The sequence below is a fragment of the Apostichopus japonicus genome, chromosome 23, assembly GCF_037975245.1.
Source record: "Apostichopus japonicus isolate 1M-3 chromosome 23, ASM3797524v1, whole genome shotgun sequence".
Lineage (NCBI taxonomy): Eukaryota > Metazoa > Echinodermata > Holothuroidea > Aspidochirotida > Stichopodidae > Apostichopus > Apostichopus japonicus.
Genome location: NC_092583.1, coordinates 16,530,951 through 16,551,362, shown reverse-complemented (window position 1 = coordinate 16,551,362; position 20,412 = coordinate 16,530,951). Strand labels below are relative to the sequence as shown.

At 36.7% G+C, this 20,412-nt stretch overlaps 1 protein-coding gene across 2 annotated transcripts in view; it reads left to right on the top strand.

Annotated features, from left to right (window-relative positions):
- The window catches only part of LOC139964508 (neurobeachin-like protein 1), a 50,961-nt gene extending 31,604 nt beyond the window's left edge, over positions 1–19,357 (top strand). Inside the window, exons 28-51 of one of the 2 annotated variants that reach the window (XM_071966114.1) lie at positions 224–344; positions 1,478–1,656; positions 2,866–3,015; positions 3,412–3,569; positions 4,189–4,298; positions 4,581–4,692; positions 5,062–5,213; positions 5,605–5,741; positions 6,053–6,256; positions 7,204–7,328; positions 8,047–8,187; positions 8,597–8,727; positions 9,352–9,461; positions 9,755–9,872; positions 10,722–10,918; positions 11,857–11,952; positions 12,579–12,688; positions 12,846–13,110; positions 13,307–13,423; positions 14,046–14,207; positions 14,948–15,096; positions 15,472–15,621; positions 16,196–16,228; positions 17,933–19,357. In XM_071966114.1, coding sequence (XP_071822215.1) covers positions 224–344; positions 1,478–1,656; positions 2,866–3,015; positions 3,412–3,569; positions 4,189–4,298; positions 4,581–4,692; positions 5,062–5,213; positions 5,605–5,741; positions 6,053–6,256; positions 7,204–7,328; positions 8,047–8,187; positions 8,597–8,727; positions 9,352–9,461; positions 9,755–9,872; positions 10,722–10,918; positions 11,857–11,952; positions 12,579–12,688; positions 12,846–13,110; positions 13,307–13,423; positions 14,046–14,207; positions 14,948–15,096; positions 15,472–15,621; positions 16,196–16,214 — 3,213 coding nt within the window. In that variant the 3' untranslated portion in view covers positions 16,215–16,228; positions 17,933–19,357. The remainder of the gene's footprint in view (positions 1–223; positions 345–1,477; positions 1,657–2,865; positions 3,016–3,411; positions 3,570–4,188; positions 4,299–4,580; positions 4,693–5,061; positions 5,214–5,604; positions 5,742–6,052; positions 6,257–7,203; positions 7,329–8,046; positions 8,188–8,596; positions 8,728–9,351; positions 9,462–9,754; positions 9,873–10,721; positions 10,919–11,856; positions 11,953–12,578; positions 12,689–12,845; positions 13,111–13,306; positions 13,424–14,045; positions 14,208–14,947; positions 15,097–15,471; positions 15,622–16,195; positions 16,229–17,932) is intronic. The other variant, XM_071966115.1, reaches the window with a different exon arrangement.
- Positions 19,358–20,412: the final 1,055 nt, after the last annotated feature.

The following is a 20,412-nucleotide window of genomic DNA, read 5'->3' as shown; positions in this document are numbered from 1 at the left end:
TTATAGCTCCACTACTTGATACAATAGGTGCAAAGATGGTTTTATTATTTTAATGGGCTAAGTTGCATTCTAATTATGTCATTTTATTATGGAAATTTTGTGGAAAAACAATTGTGGAAAAAATTGTGGAAAAACAAAATAAATAAATAAAAATTATCAACAGGATGATGCTTTTATCTGCTTTAATTTGCAATTGATAAAATAATATTCATTTGTTCACCAGATTTGTTCATTATCCTCTGCCAAACTTCACTGCCTACTCAAAACCAGAAAGCAGACATCTTCAGATGAAGCTTTCTTTTTACTTGGGTCATTAGATCTTGCTATGGTTAATTCTTTCACAGGTAAGAAATGTCAGTCATTCTCTAGTAAACTGGTCATTGGTTTACATTCTTTTCTTTAATTCTTTTTACAGTCTTTCTCATTCTTTAGAAATTGTAGACTTGTAATGAGTTCCAAATCGTATTTGAATTCTTGCATAACTTGCCGGTACTGGTCCTCTCGTCAGGGGTACTTTGGGAATCTAATACAGATACTAGTACAAGACTGAGTATTCATACTTGCATAGAGCCTTGTTGACCTACTGGTGCTCATACTCAGGGTACTTTGGGAATCTAATACAGATACTAGTACAAGACTGAGTATCCATACTTGCATAGAGTCTTGTTGACCTACTGGTACTCATACTCAGGGTACTTTGGGAATCTAATACAGATACTAGTACAAGACTGAGTATTCATACTTGCATAGAGCCTTGTTGACCTACTGGTGCTCATACTCAGGGTACTTTGGGAATCTAATACAGATACTAGTACAAGACTGAGTATCCATACTTGCATAGAGTCTTGTTGACCTACTGGTACTCATACTCAGGGTACTTTGGGAATCTAATACAGATACTAGTACAAGACTGAGTATTCATACTGCATAGAGCCTTGTTGACCTACTGGTACTCATACTCAGGGTACTTTGGGAATCTAATACAGATACTAGTACAAGACTGAGTATTCATGCTTGCATAGAGTCTTGTTGACCTACTGGTACTCATACTCAGGGTACTTTGGGAATCTAATACAGATACTAGTACAAGACTGAGTATTCATACTTGCATAGAGCCTTGCAAACCCCTTCTAAATGGATGGTACTTGTACATGTTTGTACTTGTATCATTGTACTCCTATTGCAACTATCTGTTACTTTATGTCTGCCAAGAATGAAGACCAATAGGCATAAACTACCAAGGCTTGCAAGTGAAGCTTTTTAAAAAAATTAGATTAAATCTGTTTGACACAAAATTATATGGTTTGAAATTAGAAGTTTTTAACTATATTATCAATAGCAGCCAAATGGGTTGTAACCGTAGAGATCTATTAATTAGATTGGTAAGTATCTAATTATGTGTGAACATTATATAGTTTAGTCAAATTATCAAGCCAACACAAAATGAAGTGTTAAAAGTATATTTTATTGTCATCAGATGCACAAGACACATATGCACACCTGGTGCCGATCCTTAGAGCAATGGTGGAGATGTTCAGTGATGAGCTGATGATGAAGAGACACTTACCAAACATGCCCAGCAACAGTATCAAACTCTTTGAACATATAGAGACGTACTTACAGAGTGAGGAATGGAGGGTATACATCGACACACAGGTAATCAATATTGCTTTGTTATATGAAGGGGAGGGGAGGGGGATAAGAAGTGGGACCCATTTCTCCCATTTGGTACTTACATATCATAGAGTGGGAGGGTGTACATCGACACATAGGTAATAAATATTGCTTTGGTATGTGAAGGGGAGGGGAGGGGGATAAGAAGTGGGGCCCATTTCTCCCATTTGGTACTTACATAGCATAGCATAGAATGGGAGGTATACATCGACACACAGGTAATAAATATTGCTTTGTTATATGAAGGGGAGGGGAGCGGTATAAGAAGTGGGATCCATTTCTCCCATTTGGTACTTACATAGCATGGAGTGGGAGGGTATACATCGACACACAGGTAATGAATATTGCTTTGGTATATGAAGGGGAGGGGGATAAGAAGTGGGACCCATTCTCCTATTTGGTACTTATAGAGAGAGGAGTGGGGGGTATCCATGGACACAGGTAATCAATGTGGCATTAGTGAGTTTAAGTGAACAGGGTAAGGCATGGAATCCCCTTTCTCCCATTTGGTACCTACAGATCATAGAGTGGGAGGGTATACATTGATACACATGTACTTATATATGTTAATACTTACAGCTACCTGTCATGGATATGTTTCTAGCCACAACTTATCCTAGCTTATATACTGATGTTTTATTTGCTCTATTACAACAACAAAAGGAATATGTGTAAAGATAATTATTAAGTTTAAATTTAAAAGTATGTAGAACACTACTGGAAAGGAAACAAGAAGGACAAAACTTGGGGTATTTTACTTTCACATTCACCATGAAAATATGAAGAGATGTAGCAAAACTAATTAATGTCACCTCTTGTTGTTAATATGATCCCATTGAACATATTAACAGGACCATGCCTTGACATTAAGATCTGGAAAGAAAATGTTTGTTATCTTTGTGGCATGTGTGGTGCATTTGTCCCACATTAGGTAAAGATCATGGTTGGTTTTACTTGACTTTGACCCAAATAAAACCATTGATGAGTCATGCAAATCTATAGTATCTCGAAACAGGTGTAGGTCCTAGGAAATGCACATAGACACATCTGACGTGACTGTATTTGCCGAAGCCTATAAATGCCTACTTAGACACCACATTTCATGGTTCCCATCTTATAAACCCTTTATCTACATTTATACAATTATATTAATTTTATGTTATATAAATTTTCTCCTTTGAACACTAACAGGTAAAGGCTTTCATGGATGGCTACATTAACCTAAATTATTCCGTCCTATCGCGAAAGATGACCAAATTTATGGACAAATGTGTTCATGCATTCAATACTAACAATCATCTAAGAGAGAAGGAGAGAGGAGAGAGTAAATTAAAATTTCAGGTGAGTTAACAGAGCTTTTAAAATCAAATATTGTCCTATCTTCAAAGCTAAAATATACTACCCTACTACCCTACCCATATATTCCCTACCCATACTACCCTTCCCATATATACACTACCCATACCTACCCTACCCATACCTATCCTACCCATACCTACCCTACCCATACTACCAAACCTACCCATGCCTACCCTACCCGTATATACCCTACCCATACCTACCCTACCCATAATACCTATCAGTACCTACCCCACCCATCTACCCTACCCATACCTACCCATACTAGACACAGAACACTCTGTTCCCTATGGTTACTATTAATTAGCTAGTGATTTATTTTCTTTCATATCCAAAATTATCTATCATCTGTTTTTACATGGATTTATTCCCTCCCAGTCTCAGATACTTGAACCAGCACAGAATAGTCAGAGGACAGAGGTAGCTCGCCACGGCAACTTTGTCAACCAATTGTACAATCAACGCCAGGCCACCTTGAGACAATGGCGAGCAAGTAAACGATTCCTGATTGGAGAAAGAGGTGCTTGGGCTGAAAAGTAAGTTATTGGAGAAAGGGGTACTTGGGCTGAAAAGTAAGTTATTGGAGAAAGGGGTGCTTGGGCTGAAAAAGTAAGTTATTGGAGAAAGGGGTGCTTGGGCTGAAAAGTAAGTTATTGGAGAAAGGGGTGCTTGGGCTGAAAGTAAGTTGAATTAATGTCACAGAGTTAGATAGTTTAAAGACATTAAACACACAACACAAAGTTTTCTGCCTTCTTCCCCCTCCTCTCTACTCCCCTCTCCTCTCCAACCCTCTGCAATCTTCCCCCTTCTGTCCCCAAAAGTTTAAAATAGGTCTGTTACTTTTTAAACTACAACAAGTGAGAGATGAAGAGACATCAGGTAACAGAGAAGTTGCAGGAATTATTGTGACATGAACTGGGTGTCATTAATAGTTGCGGAAGAATTACTCAGGATGCTATAGACATTCTGGATAAAATTGTGTGACGTCATTTAGATGATTCATAAATAATCCAATATACTTTAAGCTGTGTATGATTTTGGACCCCAAACGAATATTGAAATTGATGATCTTCTGAAATTTTGAAAGAAAGTTAACAATTGTGCGTCTCGTTTGAAAGAAATTATAACGAACTTGTAAATTACCATGTTTGACAGACATCCAAAACCGATTCATTGGAAGTTATCCTGTCAAGAGAATTTCTCTAGAATGAGGCTGAAGCTGACCCAGAATTACAACTTTGATGACCACAGAGATGCGTCCATTGGTAAGTTATCAATTATTCAAGTGTTTTGAAAAAAAATGACTTAAATCGTTCCCCTCGTTTAGCCTTCATGGCACAGTTACATGGATTAGTCTACTTCTCTTTAGTTTTATTTCCATATCAAAACTAAATATTCTCAGACAATTTTAGCCTCTTCCATTGGTTTTTGAAAGCAATCTTCTAATCTTTTTGCCAAAATATCAGTACATAATGATGTTAAACCTTCTAATTTTGCTTTTGGGACAATTTCTTAAAGCCTATCGATCTCCTGTTGCTCTCTCCAAGGTGGACCTGTTAGTCCAGGACCAGAGGAACCAGAGTTGCCTACCCCTGGGCCGGAGGCAATTGTAAGGGAACTCCAAAATGGAGAAGACGAAGACTGGGTAGCTGCAGAACTGTAAGAACAATTTGCAGAATTTGCAAAGAAAGACCTTTAAGAATGTGTCGATGTGTGTCATATTGATATCTTTTACCAAGTTTGTATTTATTTACATTGTATTGTGTAGGTATATGAATGGAGTATTGAGTACTATTTGTGATTATTCATGATTATTCATGATACGTGATTATTCATGATTCTTGATTATTCGTAATTATCGTGATTATTCATGGACATTGGTCCTACAAAGATTATAGTAAACATTTTAATTTGTCATATATTCCTTTCATTGCCTCCCCCATCCCCCCCCCCCCGCCCCAACTCCTCTTTCCACCCATTCCATGCAGTGACATATCATCCTGAGATTTCATTCTTTCTGATTTGTAGGTCTGATCAAGAACAGGCAGCCAACATTAGGGTTAAAATGGTGATATCAGAAGAATGTGACCTCATTACCCTGGTGGATGTCATCCAAGGTCGACTGGAGGTCACGTCCACTCACGTCTACTTCTACGACAATAACGCTGATCACGACGAAGGTCAGTTTTCCTTTTGAATTTAGAATTTCTGATTTTAAGAGTATGTTCAAATATTGCATGATAATAGCCCATCCTTATAAGGATACTCAAGAACTTGTCAGCATTTCAGTTCCAACCCCCCCACGCCTTTATGTGAATTAAATTGTGATAGTTGTGATAGTGTCTTCGGCCCTTTCTTGTGATGCAAGCACAAGCATGTATTACATTTCTAAATTATTTGCTGTTCTCTCGTATTTATGTGAATGATTCGCTCGTCGTCATTACCAGACTATTAATTATGCAAATAAAAGCTGGTCAATGTGAAGGTACCAGTTTAAATAAAGGTTTGTGCATATTCACTGGGAGACGTGTAAAAGCTGATATAATTGTGCTTAATCTCTTTTACTTACAGGGAGTGGACAGGACTTCAAGTGGTCGTTATCACATCTGAGAGAGGTTCATCTGAGGAGGTACAACCTCAGGAAAAGTGCAATAGAGATCTTCTTTATCAACCAAACCAATTATTTTATCAACTTCAAAGATAGTAAGGTAAGCTATGTAAGGTAAGGTAAGGTAAGCCAGGTAGGTAAGCCAGGTAGGTTATCTATGGTAAGCCATGTTAGGTAAGGTAAGCCACATAGGTAAGCCATGTAAGTAAGCCATATAGGTAAGGTAAGCCATGTAAGGTAAGGTAACCCATGCAGGTAAACCATGGTAAGGTAAGCCTTTTTTTAATGTACAATGAGTAGATATTCCATGAGTTACACAAGACAAATCATGTGAATTATTGATCTAATGAGATGGCTACTCAACTGATTGATTTTACCAATTAATAAATTTCCTGTTCTTTATTCAAACAGACGAGAGACAAAACCTACCAGTCTATTTTGCATCTGCGTCCACCTAACCTCTATTACTGTAGCACCAAGTCCCCAGCCCAACTGCTGCGAACATCGGGATTGACACAAAAATGGGTGAACAGGGAGATATCAAACTTTGAATACTTGATGCAATTAAACACAATAGCAGGCAGGACGTACAACGACCTCAGCCAGTACCCAGTGGTCAGTATACAACTAGTTTGATGCGGTAGTATATAGATAAGAAGGAAATATGAGGGGGGGCAGTGGGGGGGTGGGGAAGGGGTGAAGGGGGTTATTGGGATGGGTTTGAATCTATGATCAGTAGTCAAAAATATAACTGTATGACATCAGCCAATACCTAGTGGTCAGTATACAACTAGTTTGATGTGGTAGTATATAGATAAGAAGAAAATATGAGGGGTGGGGGAAGGGGTGGGGGAAGGGGTGAAGGGGGATATTTGGATGGGTTTGAATCTATGATCAGTAGTCAAAAATATAACTGTATGACATCAGCCAATACCTAGTGGTCAGTATACAACTAGTTTGATGTGGTAGTATATAGATAAGAAGAAAATATGAGGGGTGGGGGAAGGGGTGGGGGAAGGGGTGAAGGGGGATATTTGGATGGGTTTGAATCTATGATCAGTAGTCATAAATATAACTCTATGACATCAGCCAATACCTAGTGGTCAGTATACAACTACTTTTATGTGGTATTATATAGATAAGAACGAAATATGAGGGGTGGGGGAAGGGGTGAAGGGGGATATTTGGATGGGTTTGAATCTATGATCAGTAGTCATAAATATAACTCTATGACATCAGCCAATACCCAGTGGTCAGTATACAACTACTTTTATGTGGTATTATATAGATAAGAACGAAATATGAGGGGGGGGAAGGGGTGGGGGAAGGGGTGAAGGGGGTTTTTGGGATGGGTTTGAATCTATGATCAGTAGTCATGAATATAAATAACTCTACCCTTTATTTACATTTTTGTCGGAAGATGTTTGCCAAAAGGCACCTTAAGAATTTGCTGAATACCTGCTAAGTTTGTTGCGGGCATATCTGCAGCCGTCAAACTCAAGGTTTAAAGAACCCTTCTTACTTTCTTAATATATGTTTGTTTCCCTTTGTGATAACTACAGTTTCCATGGATACTTCAAGATTACCAGTCAGATGTTTTGGATCTCACAAATCCTGAAGTTTTCAGAGATTTGTCAAAACCAATAGGTGTGCTCAATCCTAATCATGTGGAAGGTGTTAAAAATAGGTAAGCAAGATGATCTTCATTATGCTGACATTTATCAGAAAAAGAAAAATTAATCTTTCACTTCTTGTCAATTGTGAGATCTCTACAGAATAGTATACAACAGCAATTAGAACTTTGGAAATTATACTCACCCCAATAAAACAAAATGAAAATGTTGCTGCAGTTACAACAGCAACAACAAGACTAGTGTTTTCTGTGCTGTTTGTTTCAAGTTTTATGATTGGGATGATTGGGATTAATATTCAAAGGATCTCACTTTTAAGGCAGTTATGACAGGATTTATATGTAGTAAGTGATAGGATTTAATTTCCATGTTATCCTATGGGAAAGTTCAGTTGGAATAACAAAGTGTTCAAAAATGTCTGGATATTTAAGTAGTTCTCACAAAGTTGTAATAGATGCAGTGGAAAATTTTCACAAAAAAAGATTTGGTCATCTGGCTACACCAGTTTGGGTATAAAATGGCACACTGTCAATAGTAACAATCCTTCAAACAGTTTTGATCTTCCATTGAGATTTTACTTTTCAATTTCAAATCTGGTTACCAGTCCATGCAGGTAGCCTGTAACATTAAAGAGGAGGGCAACTCCTTAAATTAGACCTCTTTCCCAGACAGCAACAACCATTCCTCCTTTCTTCATATACATTATGGCAACAATAAATTGCTGAATAAACTCCTTTTGTGACTATTCATTTGACTGATTCCTCTGTGCTATAGATATGAGAGCTTTGAAGATCCATCCGGTGAGATGCCCAAGTTCCACTATGGCACCCATTACTCAAACCCTGCCGGGGTCATGCACTACCTGGTCCGGATGGAACCATTCACAACCCTTCATATCAATTTACAGGGTGGCAAGTAAGACAGCTTGACATTAGTCTTTGTATTGATAAGTATAATGAGTGTAATCATCTCTTCAAAAGTCTTCTGTGTCACCACATCCCTAGGTTACCATGGAAATCATTCAACCGAGTGACTGAAGACTGAAACTTGCAAAACAAATAGTAGTAAAATTCATATGCTGTGAGTGTTGTCATTGCTGTATTAAACCACAGGAATTGACCTGGGTGTGACTTGAGTGAGATGGGTCTTGACTTGACAGGTATCTGAAAAGAATGTCTGTAGATCAGTTCACCAATCTTTGACATTCTGGACTCAATGGACAAAACTGTTTGAAGAAAGTTTTTGCAATGCCTTGATTTCCTTACGGTGTTTCATCAATCTTTTTAGCATTAACCGGGTAACTGTATGTTTTCTTTTTTGTTAGGTTTGACTATGCAGATCGCCAGTTCCATTCTGTCCCTTCTTCTTTCCATAATCTGATGGAAGGACCAAACGACGTCAAGGAACTCATTCCAGAATTCTTCTACCTGCCTGAGTTTCTCGTCAATGCAAATAGTATGCTCATATTACCTTACCTGCATCAGTTGTTGCACCATCTATTAACTTAATCCCTTAATAAAAGACGGCTTTAAACAACAAGTCACTTTAAGCTAAGTCACATGGTGGAGAAAATCATTCTTCTGAAATCCAAATAAGGCATGATATCCAAAGGAAAAGTTACAACAGCAGCAAAATTCCTGGCATCAAGTCTGAATCAGCATTAAGCAATAGAGGTTAGCTCAGCAGACCAGTATACCCTGATCTGTGAAAGTGCAGATTGCAAAATATTAGGTCATTCACAGCAGCCTGGATTCTCAACTCCAACTTGCTTAAGTTATCTTCTTTTGATGTATTCATAAATAATGTGCAAGATAAGGTGTACTTAAGAAGTGTGGTTAAAGTCTGGTGGTTTCATTGATTATGTTTGGTTATATGGAGAAATGTTTTTTCTTAATAAAAGTATGACAAAACTGTGGTGGGTTATTTTTTTTTGGTGGTCTGTCACATATTTAGTAACTTTTGTCACATAGTAACTTTTGCTTTAAATCATTCCTTGAATAATTTCTTCTCTTAAATTTGATATTTGTGTTAGCTATAATTTCTTTACAAGGTAGCTTCTTCTTTTTCACACCACTCTAGATTTTGACCTTGGTGTGCTCCAGGGTCACGGAGAGAGGGTAGACGATGTCATCTTACCAAAGTGGGCGAGATCACCAGAGGATTTCATTTACAAACACAAGCTAGCTTTGGTAAGCTTGGCGAGATTTGCCATTGAAAATGTATTGTAATGTAATGTATTCCACAAAGTTTTTATTTTATTTTAGAGAGCAAACAACATATTTCATGGAGTGCTGTTGTACCTGACAAAATTGTGTTTACTTTTTCCAAATTTGTGTTGCAATTTTCTCCCAGTTAGTTAAATTTTGTGATTACGTCCTTTGTGATAATTTTTTGACAAAATAGAATGAACTGTGACATTTTACCCATTTTTTTGTGTTAACCTGTGACATTTTGCCCATTTTTCAACCGTTTCTACCGTTAGGAGTCTGATTACGTGTCCGAGCATCTCAATGATTGGATTGATCTGATATTTGGCTACAAACAGAAAGGAGAGGAGGCAGAGAAGGCATTTAATGTTTTCTACTACACAACCTATGAAGGTGAGTAGGGTTGTGCGATATTTGCTTTTTACCGTCACGATAAATAGTTCAAAAATTATCGTGATATTTCGATAATTACGATAATTTTTCCTGTAACAGAAGTTGATAAACTTTATTTCTTTTCAACTTTCTTAACCATGGAATGCTCGATATAACATTTACACATAAAACGGAAAAAGGATAATCGCATTTTTTTTCCATATTTATTCTAAATTTCTTTCACAAGAAATTATCGTCATTTTTTTAATCCTCAAAAGATATCGTCTTGAAAAAAAATTATCGCGATAATAATAATTTTTGATATATCGCCCAACCGTAAAGGTGAGCATTTCTGGTCACCCCCAAATATGCTAGAAAGTTCAGTTTTGGTCAGCAGACTTGTCTTAAATCCATTTTCTAACATAATTACCTGTCTCTGTTCCATTGTCTGGGCGTTGTGGTTAAGGCAGTGGACTGGTGATCTAAGGACTACAGGTTCGAGCCCTGGCCAGATCACTGCGTTGTGTCCTTGGGCAAGGCACTTTATCTCCATTGCCTCTCTTCACCCAGGTGTATAAATGGGGACTTGCGAGGTGACTTGTACATATAGTTGCGTGCGCTGGTTTGTGGCTGCACCCTATAGGAAGTCCCCCGGGGGACACGTGGCTGTGGTGCACTGTGGTGCCCCAGGAGAGATTGAATGAATTGTGCGCACTTTGGTGTGTAGGTGTGACAAGTTACCATATGACCAGGGTTAAGTACAGCGTGGCGAGACTTTATTGTAAGTTGCGCTATATAAGAACTGAAAATTATTATTTTTATTGTCTTAACCTGTCCATGTCCTCTTGTCTTGCAAATGTCTTAATGTAGGTGCTTTCGACCTGGACAAGATTGCTGACGAGACGGACAGGCGGAGACTAGAAGAAATGATCAATAACTTTGGCCAGACGCCGTGTCAGCTCCTGAAAACTCCGCATCCAAAGAGAGAATCGATCAAAGAGAGGAAGGGAACTCACAACATCTTCAACTTCCTCTTCAAAGGAGGATTGAAAGCATTCTTTGTTGAAGTAAGATAAAGAGAAAATCTCTTTGATTTTTTTGTCTTTTTTTATTTATAAGCTCAATAGATGGACACAGTTTATTGTGTTCATTATGATCACCATGACTGAAAAGTCCATTTCCATTTCAAACTTGCTTCTAGTTGTTCAGTTTTTGCATGATAGTAGAAGACCATCAATCAAAGACAAAGTTATTATTTAAGTTCTGTGGTCATTGTCAAGTTTACCTCAAGGAAGCAATTGTAATTAAAGCAATTCCAAGTTATTTGTTGTGCAAATAACCAAAAAATTATGATTATTTTCATTTTTTTTTTTTTTTATTCCTTTGATCTTCTCATTTTGAACACAATGTTTTGATGCGGCTGGTTATTTCTACATTTGTCATGTTTCACACGCTTTTGTTTGTTTTAATGTAGATGTCTGCAATTTTACTCTAAGATTATACATCAACATTTTCTATATCCCCTTATAATTTACTCAGATTGATTAGTGTATTACATGTGTACAAACACTGTGATATTGTCTTACCCAAGAAGTCACAATTAACTTGTTATTTACCCAAAAAAATGCTCTTACAATTTCACATCCAATGCTTGTGTAATCAAATTCAATTCAACTCTATGCAAAGAAAGCTAAGCCTAAGGAAATGATTTATGAACTTGTTGAAGGTCTACAGACTTGACAAGAGGGATGGGGAGGGTCGGGGGGTACAGCCGGGACCCAGGGTATATAAGGGGGTCCTGGAAATAGGGGGTAATAAAGAGTGCAAAACAGGGCCAGGCTATTGACATAATGATCTGTAAAGCCCAGCCATGCCTCACCATGCCTCTGAAAGTTTAATTTGGTTTGATGAAAAGCAAAGTATACTTACAAGACTTAAAGTATCTGGGGTGGGATTATGATTAAAATAACAACATAGAAATATTTGTGTTATGATGTATTAACAGGTTGCTCCTAGTACTAGTGCTGAAGGCCTTGTCTATGTTCGAGTTCCAAAAAGCCAGACCAGGTTTCCATTCTATCAAGTAATCAACGATACTCTGGTAAGACCCACAAGACAAGCTTTGAATGCAGACTTAAGTTATTTGTTTGTTTTTTTTTAATGTGGATGATGAACAATTTTAAGGTTTAACAAGACCTCCAAGAGAGAGAATGTGTGTCACCTGTTGGAGCTATTTGTGTTTGGTCTTCAATTTTACCCAAATCTGTGAAGTGTGAAGTACAATACTCAGAATAACGTTACAATTGGTCAAGTTCATAAATTTTTGGAGATTAATGAACAAGATTTGATAATGGATTCCGTTCAGTTCCTAGCAGTTTGTCACCTAGACATCTTTTATACTTGTATAAGTCACTTGTAAAAAAGCAAATTGAAATGTTCTGAAGTTTCGATTTTTACTTTACTATTTGAAGTAAAGCTTGACACATGCCATTCAAGCAAATGAACTGCATTGTTATGGCACTTTGATATTGAGAATCAGAAATTTCTAAATAAGCTTAAGAATCTGCATTACTATCAATATTTTAGTCAATTAAAGATAATAAAAACATTCACCATTTTCGACAGATCTCTAGCTGATTTAAGCAATCACAACCTTTCATATTCCTCAGATTTTTTATATTTTTTTAGGTTTATGAGTTTTTGTATCTCTCCTTATGATTGACACAGGTTACAGTCTCTGAGAAGGGTACCGTCGGGGCTCACAGCTGGTTGCCTTACGACAGGTCCATCTCTAATTACTTCTCTTTTGATAAAGATGCTACTCTATTCAGTGCAAGGTTTGTTCTTTCTTCTTCCTCCTTGATATGAAAATACTTTCATTGATCTGACTACACTGTTTGATATTTCCATTGTTCGACTGCACTATTGACTTAACTACCTTTTCTTTTAAATTATAAAGTGAAAAATCTTTTGGCATTCCTCATCCATCCTCAGAACAAAGAAATGCATTGGAGGACCATTTGCTCCTGGCATCAGGGTAACCTCATCTTTGTTTGTGGTCACCCATGATTCCAAACTCCTCTTTAGTGGTGGACATTGGGATAGCAGTCTACGAGTGACCAACATGAGAGGGAAGTTAGTTGCCCATTTGGCGCGGCACCAGGACGTGGTGACCTGTTTGGCGCTGGATAATTGTGGGATGTACCTCATCACGGGGTCACGGGACACCACCTGTATGATCTGGGAGGTCACATACCAGGTAAAAGGATCTCAATAAAGTCAGCCAAATCTTTCCATTTACTTAAAAATAATTTATTTCAAACATATACATGCTCAGCTTCTAGTATTTTACCATTTCATGGTGGTTTCGTTGATGTAGATTAAACAATTGTAGTGATAGGTATTTTGCGGACAAGTTAACATAATGGATCACTGGTCTTACCTCTCACTTTCAGAACGGTGTCTCTAGTGGTATCAATAACAGACCCACCCAGACTCTATACGGTCATGACGATGAGGTCACCAGTGTAGCTATCAGCTCAGAACTTGATATGGCTGTTTCTGGATCAAGGGTGAGTCCAACATTACCCCCCCTCGCCCCCCCCCATATCATCAACTATAGATAAATTAGAACAATTTGTCAGTGCTTTTGTTTGTTTATAAATCAGAACACGACCATCTTTGTAATGTGAATTGTTATTCTTTGATCCTTGTCATTTATTTTTCAAACCATGTTTTGTCAGCCATCTCTTTATTTGGCAGTAAGCAGCACATCAGAAAAAAACAGCTTCTGATGCTATTAGAGAATATGCATGACTTTAATAAGCCTTATATTTTCATGTCAATTATTCTACCATTTACAGAATGGGTCAGTCGTTCCATCACCCAGCAGGCATAAAAAAGCCCCTGGTGTCATGCATGAATATGCATAAGCTTACTGATTTATGACACCCAGTTGGGACAATTTTTTACTATACTGTTGTGTTATGTCCCACTTCAGAGCACTTGTATTGTCAGTATGAGCAGTATGAATGTCATGTTTCTATCAGATCAAGGTTAGTTACTGTTTGTATTGTTAATACCAGTGCTTTGAGAGCATCATGATATTGGAGTACAGTTTAGAGAGGTATTAGCATTTGGAAATTGTCCCAACTGGCTGATTTATGATCATATTAATATTTTCTCCTATCACAGGATGGGACAGTGATTGTACACACTCTACTAAAGGGTCATTACATACGAACCCTGAAACCACCAAATGAGAACGGGCAGGAGATAACCATCCCACTTCTGGCCATCTCAGATGAGGGTCATATCATCATCCATTGTAGACACCTTGGACGGAAGGCTAATCAGGTATGAATGACCACACAGTGGTCTGTACCTTATGGGGTTTTGTCATTTTGTTACTTAAATTTATTTAAAACTCACTTTTTTTCCTTTTTTTAGGAATTTCACTGTAAATCTATATTATTTTTAAAATTATTCCTTCATATATATATATATATATTTTTTATGTTAATATTTAAGCTGTGCCAATTTTATTTTTCATATTCATATTTTAAGGGTTTTGTAATATTGTTGTCATTGTAAAGCGCTCTTGAACATGCCTAAGCATGAAAAGAGTGCTATATAAATTTGGTAAATAATAATAATAATGTGACAGATATGAATGTGATGAACAATCCCCTAGCAAAGCAAAGAAATATATCTTATAACCTTTATCAGTGTTGACGACTGGAGTCTGTGACTCGGAGGACTCAATAGCTACATTCTGTGGCTTGAAACTTTCTTGGACTTGACTCAATTGTCTTGAGACTTGAACAGAGGAACTTGAGACTGACTTGAGGCTAGGTTGAAAAGACTTAATGAAAACACTGTCTACAATTAAATTACAATGGTTGGGGCTGTGTCTCCTTTAAGACTTTTGAGACTCTTACGAAAGCTTGCACATTTAGACATAATACCCCATTGCTCCTCTAGACTTTATCTGGCAGGATAATATATAAGAACAGTGTGAGTGGTCTAGCTGAAAAGTAATATGACATGATCATTGTAACATGACCTTTGACCCGTCTGTTTTTTCCCTTAAACAGGAGTCTGGCTCCATGCACGTTTATTCAATCAATGGCAAGTATCAGTGCAGCGACCTGGCCGTAGGGAATGTTAACGGTCTGGAAGTGGTCAATGAGTACCTAATAACAGGCAATGACAGAGGCATTTTAACTATTCGTAATGTATTCGGGTAAGTACCACTCCTAACCTTCTCTTGATTACCTGCCTGCTCAAGTTTTTTTTTAAGGTGTAGAAGAAACACTAATAGAAGAATTTCTTAAGTCAATGCATGCAGTAAATTTTTTGATAACAAATGTACTCCTTCTTTACCATCTGGAATTCATGGAAAAGGTTGTGCACGAAAGGTCAAATTTGTCAAAGCTGTTACAAACAGAAGCAAAAATAACAGAACAACTAAAGCTACTATTTCTTTGTGTGATATATATCCTAATAACCTTATTGATGTCATAATGATGTCATATTGATGTCATATTGATGTCATAGTGATGTCTTGTAGTACACCATGAAGTTCCAACATAATTTTTACATCTGTTGTTCTTCTCAGACTGGAGGTGTGTACCACCCTTCCATTAGAGATACCAATCCACAGCCTATCCATGGTTCCCACCAAAAGTCACATACTGGTGGGCCTACAGGATGGAAAGCTTATCATTGTTGGGGTCAACAAATCTGCCGAAATCAAGAAGTTTCTCTCGTAAGTCAACGTCTTTGAGTAAAGATAAGATAATGAAGAGAACAACTGATTGAAAATTATTAACATGTTTTGAGTGTGCAAAGAGAGTTATGGCTAGAATAGGATTTGAACCAATGTACTGATGAATACAAGGTCCTGTACCCTACTAGCTGAGCTACCCAGCCCTTTAATAGGGTTCATTACCCACCAACAAAGGCTGGATATCTTATTTTGCTGAGCAGATTAAGTTTGTTCTAACAATATATTCCTTTGCTATCTCAAAATAAGTTCAACTTTAATCAAACTACTTAGTTTGTAATAGAACATCAAATTTTACCCAAAAATCTCCCCTCTTTAATTGTTGAATACATTAGTTGTGCAATAGAGCAAATAATGTTGAGCAAATCAAGTATGGCTGGCATATTTTTCATTATTTGAAAAGTGGAAGTTATGAAATATTACTTCCTATTGTTTCAAGTTTGCCTTCATTGCCCTTAGGCTGGGTATATCATTTGTATATCATTTGTGATTGTTAAATGTAAGAGGGTGTCCTGTATGCTATGTTCATGATTTTTGGACATGTTGATTATTTCAGAATCGTAACTCACAGGTAGAGAAAGGACCAGTGGTAAGGTGACATGTACACAAAACGTAGTGTAGTGTATCCCTTTGTAAATCCTCTGTATTAACACCTATACAGTTTCTTCGATACTAGATTAGTGCCTCCTATGCATCTTATACAATTAACACTGGATTCAAAATGTGTCTGACCGTGAGCTTTATACTCATGCAACAGAGTGCATTGGAAAACTGCTCTTTTGTATTTCAACTGATTTAGATTATTGTAGTACAGATCAGCAAACACCATAGTAAGAGGGCACAGGAAGGGAGGGGGGAGGGAGGGGCAGGGAGGAGGGTCATGATCAAGAGGGTCATGATCAAGAATGGGAGTTCACAGCTTGGGTTAAAGTATTAATGGCACTGATTGTGAACAGTGTGAACTGATAAATGGCCAACAATATCAGAATGTGACATTTTTCTTTTCGAGATGAATGAATAGTTCTGCTCCCCCCCCAAAAAAAAAACACATTTTGGTATATCTCAACTCAGAAAGCTGCTTTATTTAAATTTTATGTATTCATGTTTTTGTCAAGGTTGTTCAAATAAAAATTTGTCTGTTCACAAAATGATGAATTTAAGATATAAGGTCTCGGGCAATTGTATACATCATGAACTGAGTGAAGGGTAGATATTTAATAATCTCAGATGGTTGCCACAACCAGCAAAGATCAAACCGTCTACAACTTCTGTCCACTTTGATGAGGTGCTGTGTTTCTGTTATAACTAACATATTTTACCTTCTTCTTTTAATTGTATGGTGTCTTCCTTGGATCATTAATTCTCTCTGCTGTTTTGTCTGTCTGATTGATATCTGCCGTTTAAATGCTTTGAAACTTCTCCTTCTCTATTTATACGTTAATGTTCCCGAAGGTTTCTTGTGTGAAGAATATATCTTTAATGTTTCCTGTGGTGTTGCCATATGGCACTCTGGTCTCCACTAATGCTTAATTAATGATTAATCCATTCCCTCCTTTGATCCCCCTCCCCTCCCCCACGACACCCTTTGAAGAAAAATGGCAAGACTATATCCTTTTATTATTATATGTAGAGCACAAAAATGTAGGGTTGGGACTTGTACATGAAGAAACCTCTATTTACACAGACTGATGGTGAAGTTGGACAAACTTACCCAGTGCTTTATACCAGTGTACTTACAACAACCTGAAAATAATGACATGCATCCCTGTAAAAGAGTGAAGAGTGGATTTGTGTTCTAAGTGTCTATTAAAGTCAAATTCATTTATACTGCCTTGCCATATCTGTGTCCTGATGAACAATGTTATATTTGAAATCATTAAGAAAATATTCTGGTAATTGTCTCCACCTCACCTCCGCCCCCCCCCCCCCGCCCCTCCACCTTCTCTTCTACCTGCCAGCCCCATAGCTGGAAATGTCACATCTCCCCTCTTTCTTCTCCCTCAGGATAACCCTGTCTCATTCTTGTATAAATAATTTTATTTAAAATACCTGTCTTTCACCAGAAAGTTATTTTAAGTGATTTAAACAGAATGATGATCATGATATTAAGTTCCTGTAACAGACAAAATTATTATAACTGATTCTCCTAAAGCCCTGAGATCATTATCAGAAAATATAAAATGTGTTAATTTTGATGGCATAGTTGAATTGTCTAGGACTTTCTGCACCAGTGCTTCCATAACATCCCACCTATTATATCGATATTTATTGAATTCTTTATTTTGTGTTTCAGGATTATTTGAGATGATGAAACACCTGTGTGTCTTGGCTCTCATGTTAAAGGAATTCTCTTTGTGATGTAATACATGGTATTCAACAGAGTTGGTGGTATTTAGAGCAGAACAAGAGACGGTCAAGGTCACATGGTACCAGTTTGATGACCTCAAAGTGACCACCAGTATCAACATTCTCACTGGAAGATTAAACCCTATATAAGTTATGCCAGATCAGACAGATTCATGCAGTAATGGCCAATCAAAAAAGTCACACACATGCAGGAAATACTGGACGCATGATATTTCTTGTTAAGGAAATTATCAGTAAAAAGTAGTAATTTGCTAAAATCCACCAACCAAAGCCAGATAATAAGAAAAAAAGTAAACACAGCACTTCTTTTTTGAAGTGTTTTCTATACAAAAAAAAAGAGGTTATTTTCATTATTTTATTGAATTAGTTGCCTTAGAGATAGTTTACATGTGTGTGAAGATATTCCATCCTCACCCCCAAGAAAACTGATGAGTAAGTAACTATAAATTGTATTAGTTATATTCTTACAACTGAATCAAACAATTTCAAATTTATGCTCATTTGGTTTTTGTGAGACATAATTCTTTAATCTGAAATTCAGAAACTCTTTCAATTTTTCATTTTTTTTCTCTTTCTGATGGGGCAGGGAGGGAAGTGCTATTTTTTTCAGTTTTGATAAATGATTTGTAGATATTTTATTCCATCAGTTTGTACTTAGCTTATCCTAATAGTGCCCTGTGATTTCAATCTTGTTTATATATAGAGAGAAGTATAAATATAATTATACACAAAAGATGTGTAATTTGCATATATTTTTAAGACACAATAAAAAGGATTATTGTTATATTTTAAAACAAATGTCAAGCTTCTTACCAAAAAAAAAAAAATTAAATAAATTGGGCAAAATTGGTTTGTTTTGGTTCTTAAATCCATATTTTAGAGATTAGTAGTGCTAATAGGAGTAATAATTTCTTGAACTTCTCTAATAAACTTCGTTTCAAGAAGCAATGTACAACTTCAAATGGAAATAAACTAAAATCAAACAAAAATAGAACATTGATAAAAATAGAGAAATTGTTACATTCTGGCTTTGTGTTTTCTCTCTTCTGTTACAATTCTTTGATTCATGGTTTAATAATTTCATATCTTGTTTATTATATATACACAGATTTTGCTGCTCTTGTTTACGTTACACATCGTAAACACAATTATTAATTTCAAATTTTTCGATTGAATTTTTCACAGATTATGTTTCATTTAAGACTGTGTGCACAAAGACACCAATCAAATGTAAAGGGTATGCTGCTGTTACGTATTCAAGCATAATTTACTAAATTTGAGAATATAACCGATAGAAAGTAATCTTGTTTGCAGATTTAGTAAGAGGAATAGTGTGTGTATGTGGGGGAGTCTGGGGAGGGGTCTGGGGAGGAGTCTGGGGGAGGGGTCTGGGGGTGTGATCCGGGGGAGGGGTCTGGGGAGGAGTGTGTGTAGGATTTCATAGCAGAGGAAGTGCTAGGGGGATGGTTTTTGTTCTATATGATGAAATTCATGATTTAGGTTCATTGTTGGAGATTATAGGAACAGACAGACATTTATGTAAGAATAATTGTGTAACATGTATTAATACAGCAGTGTTTGTAACTAAGTGAGTTATTACATACTGACATGTACCATATAGAAGTAACATGTAACAGAAATAATTTACATGGTGTAACATGTATTAAAATTACAGAATGTTTTTGTAACTCAATGATTTGTAACTTAATGACAAATACATTCAGATGATTGTGAAACATTTATCTTACAGAAGTAACTTGCAGCAGAAGTATTAAACTGACATGGTGTAACATGGTGACATAAACATTATGGTGATTGTGTAACATGTATTTTACAGAAGTGTTTGTTACTCAATGATTTGTTACATGGTGACATAGACATAATGTTGATTGTGTTACATGTAACTTACAGAAGTGTTTATTGCTTAAAAATTGATGACATATGTTACTTAAGCTTTCAGGGTTAAATGTTGCTTTCAAAACAGTTCGAGGGTCTTTTTGAGCTTTTTTGTTTTTCTGTCAAATTAGTAATCTGATGTTTAAGTGCTGAAACTTGTTCTCAACAGATATGTTGGCATATGCATCAATGTAATAAGCACAATGCTTTTCTCCTCAAACAATCTTTGTAGGTAAAGGTGTCAACTTGTACCATTTTTAATTACTATTTATATAGTAATTGGATGCCAGGTTGCTTTCTTTCATCAGCCAAATAATAAATATTAATTTATCGTTGGATTGGCAGAGGTGTTGTGAGACCATTTGTGACCCCCACTCACCCCCCTCCTATAATATAAACCACCAAGTAACAATTTCCTTGTCAGAATTTTATCTCCTGATGCAAAATGTTTTACTTCACAATTCAAAACTTTTCTGATGACCTGAATTTCTACAAAGTTCCATAATCTTT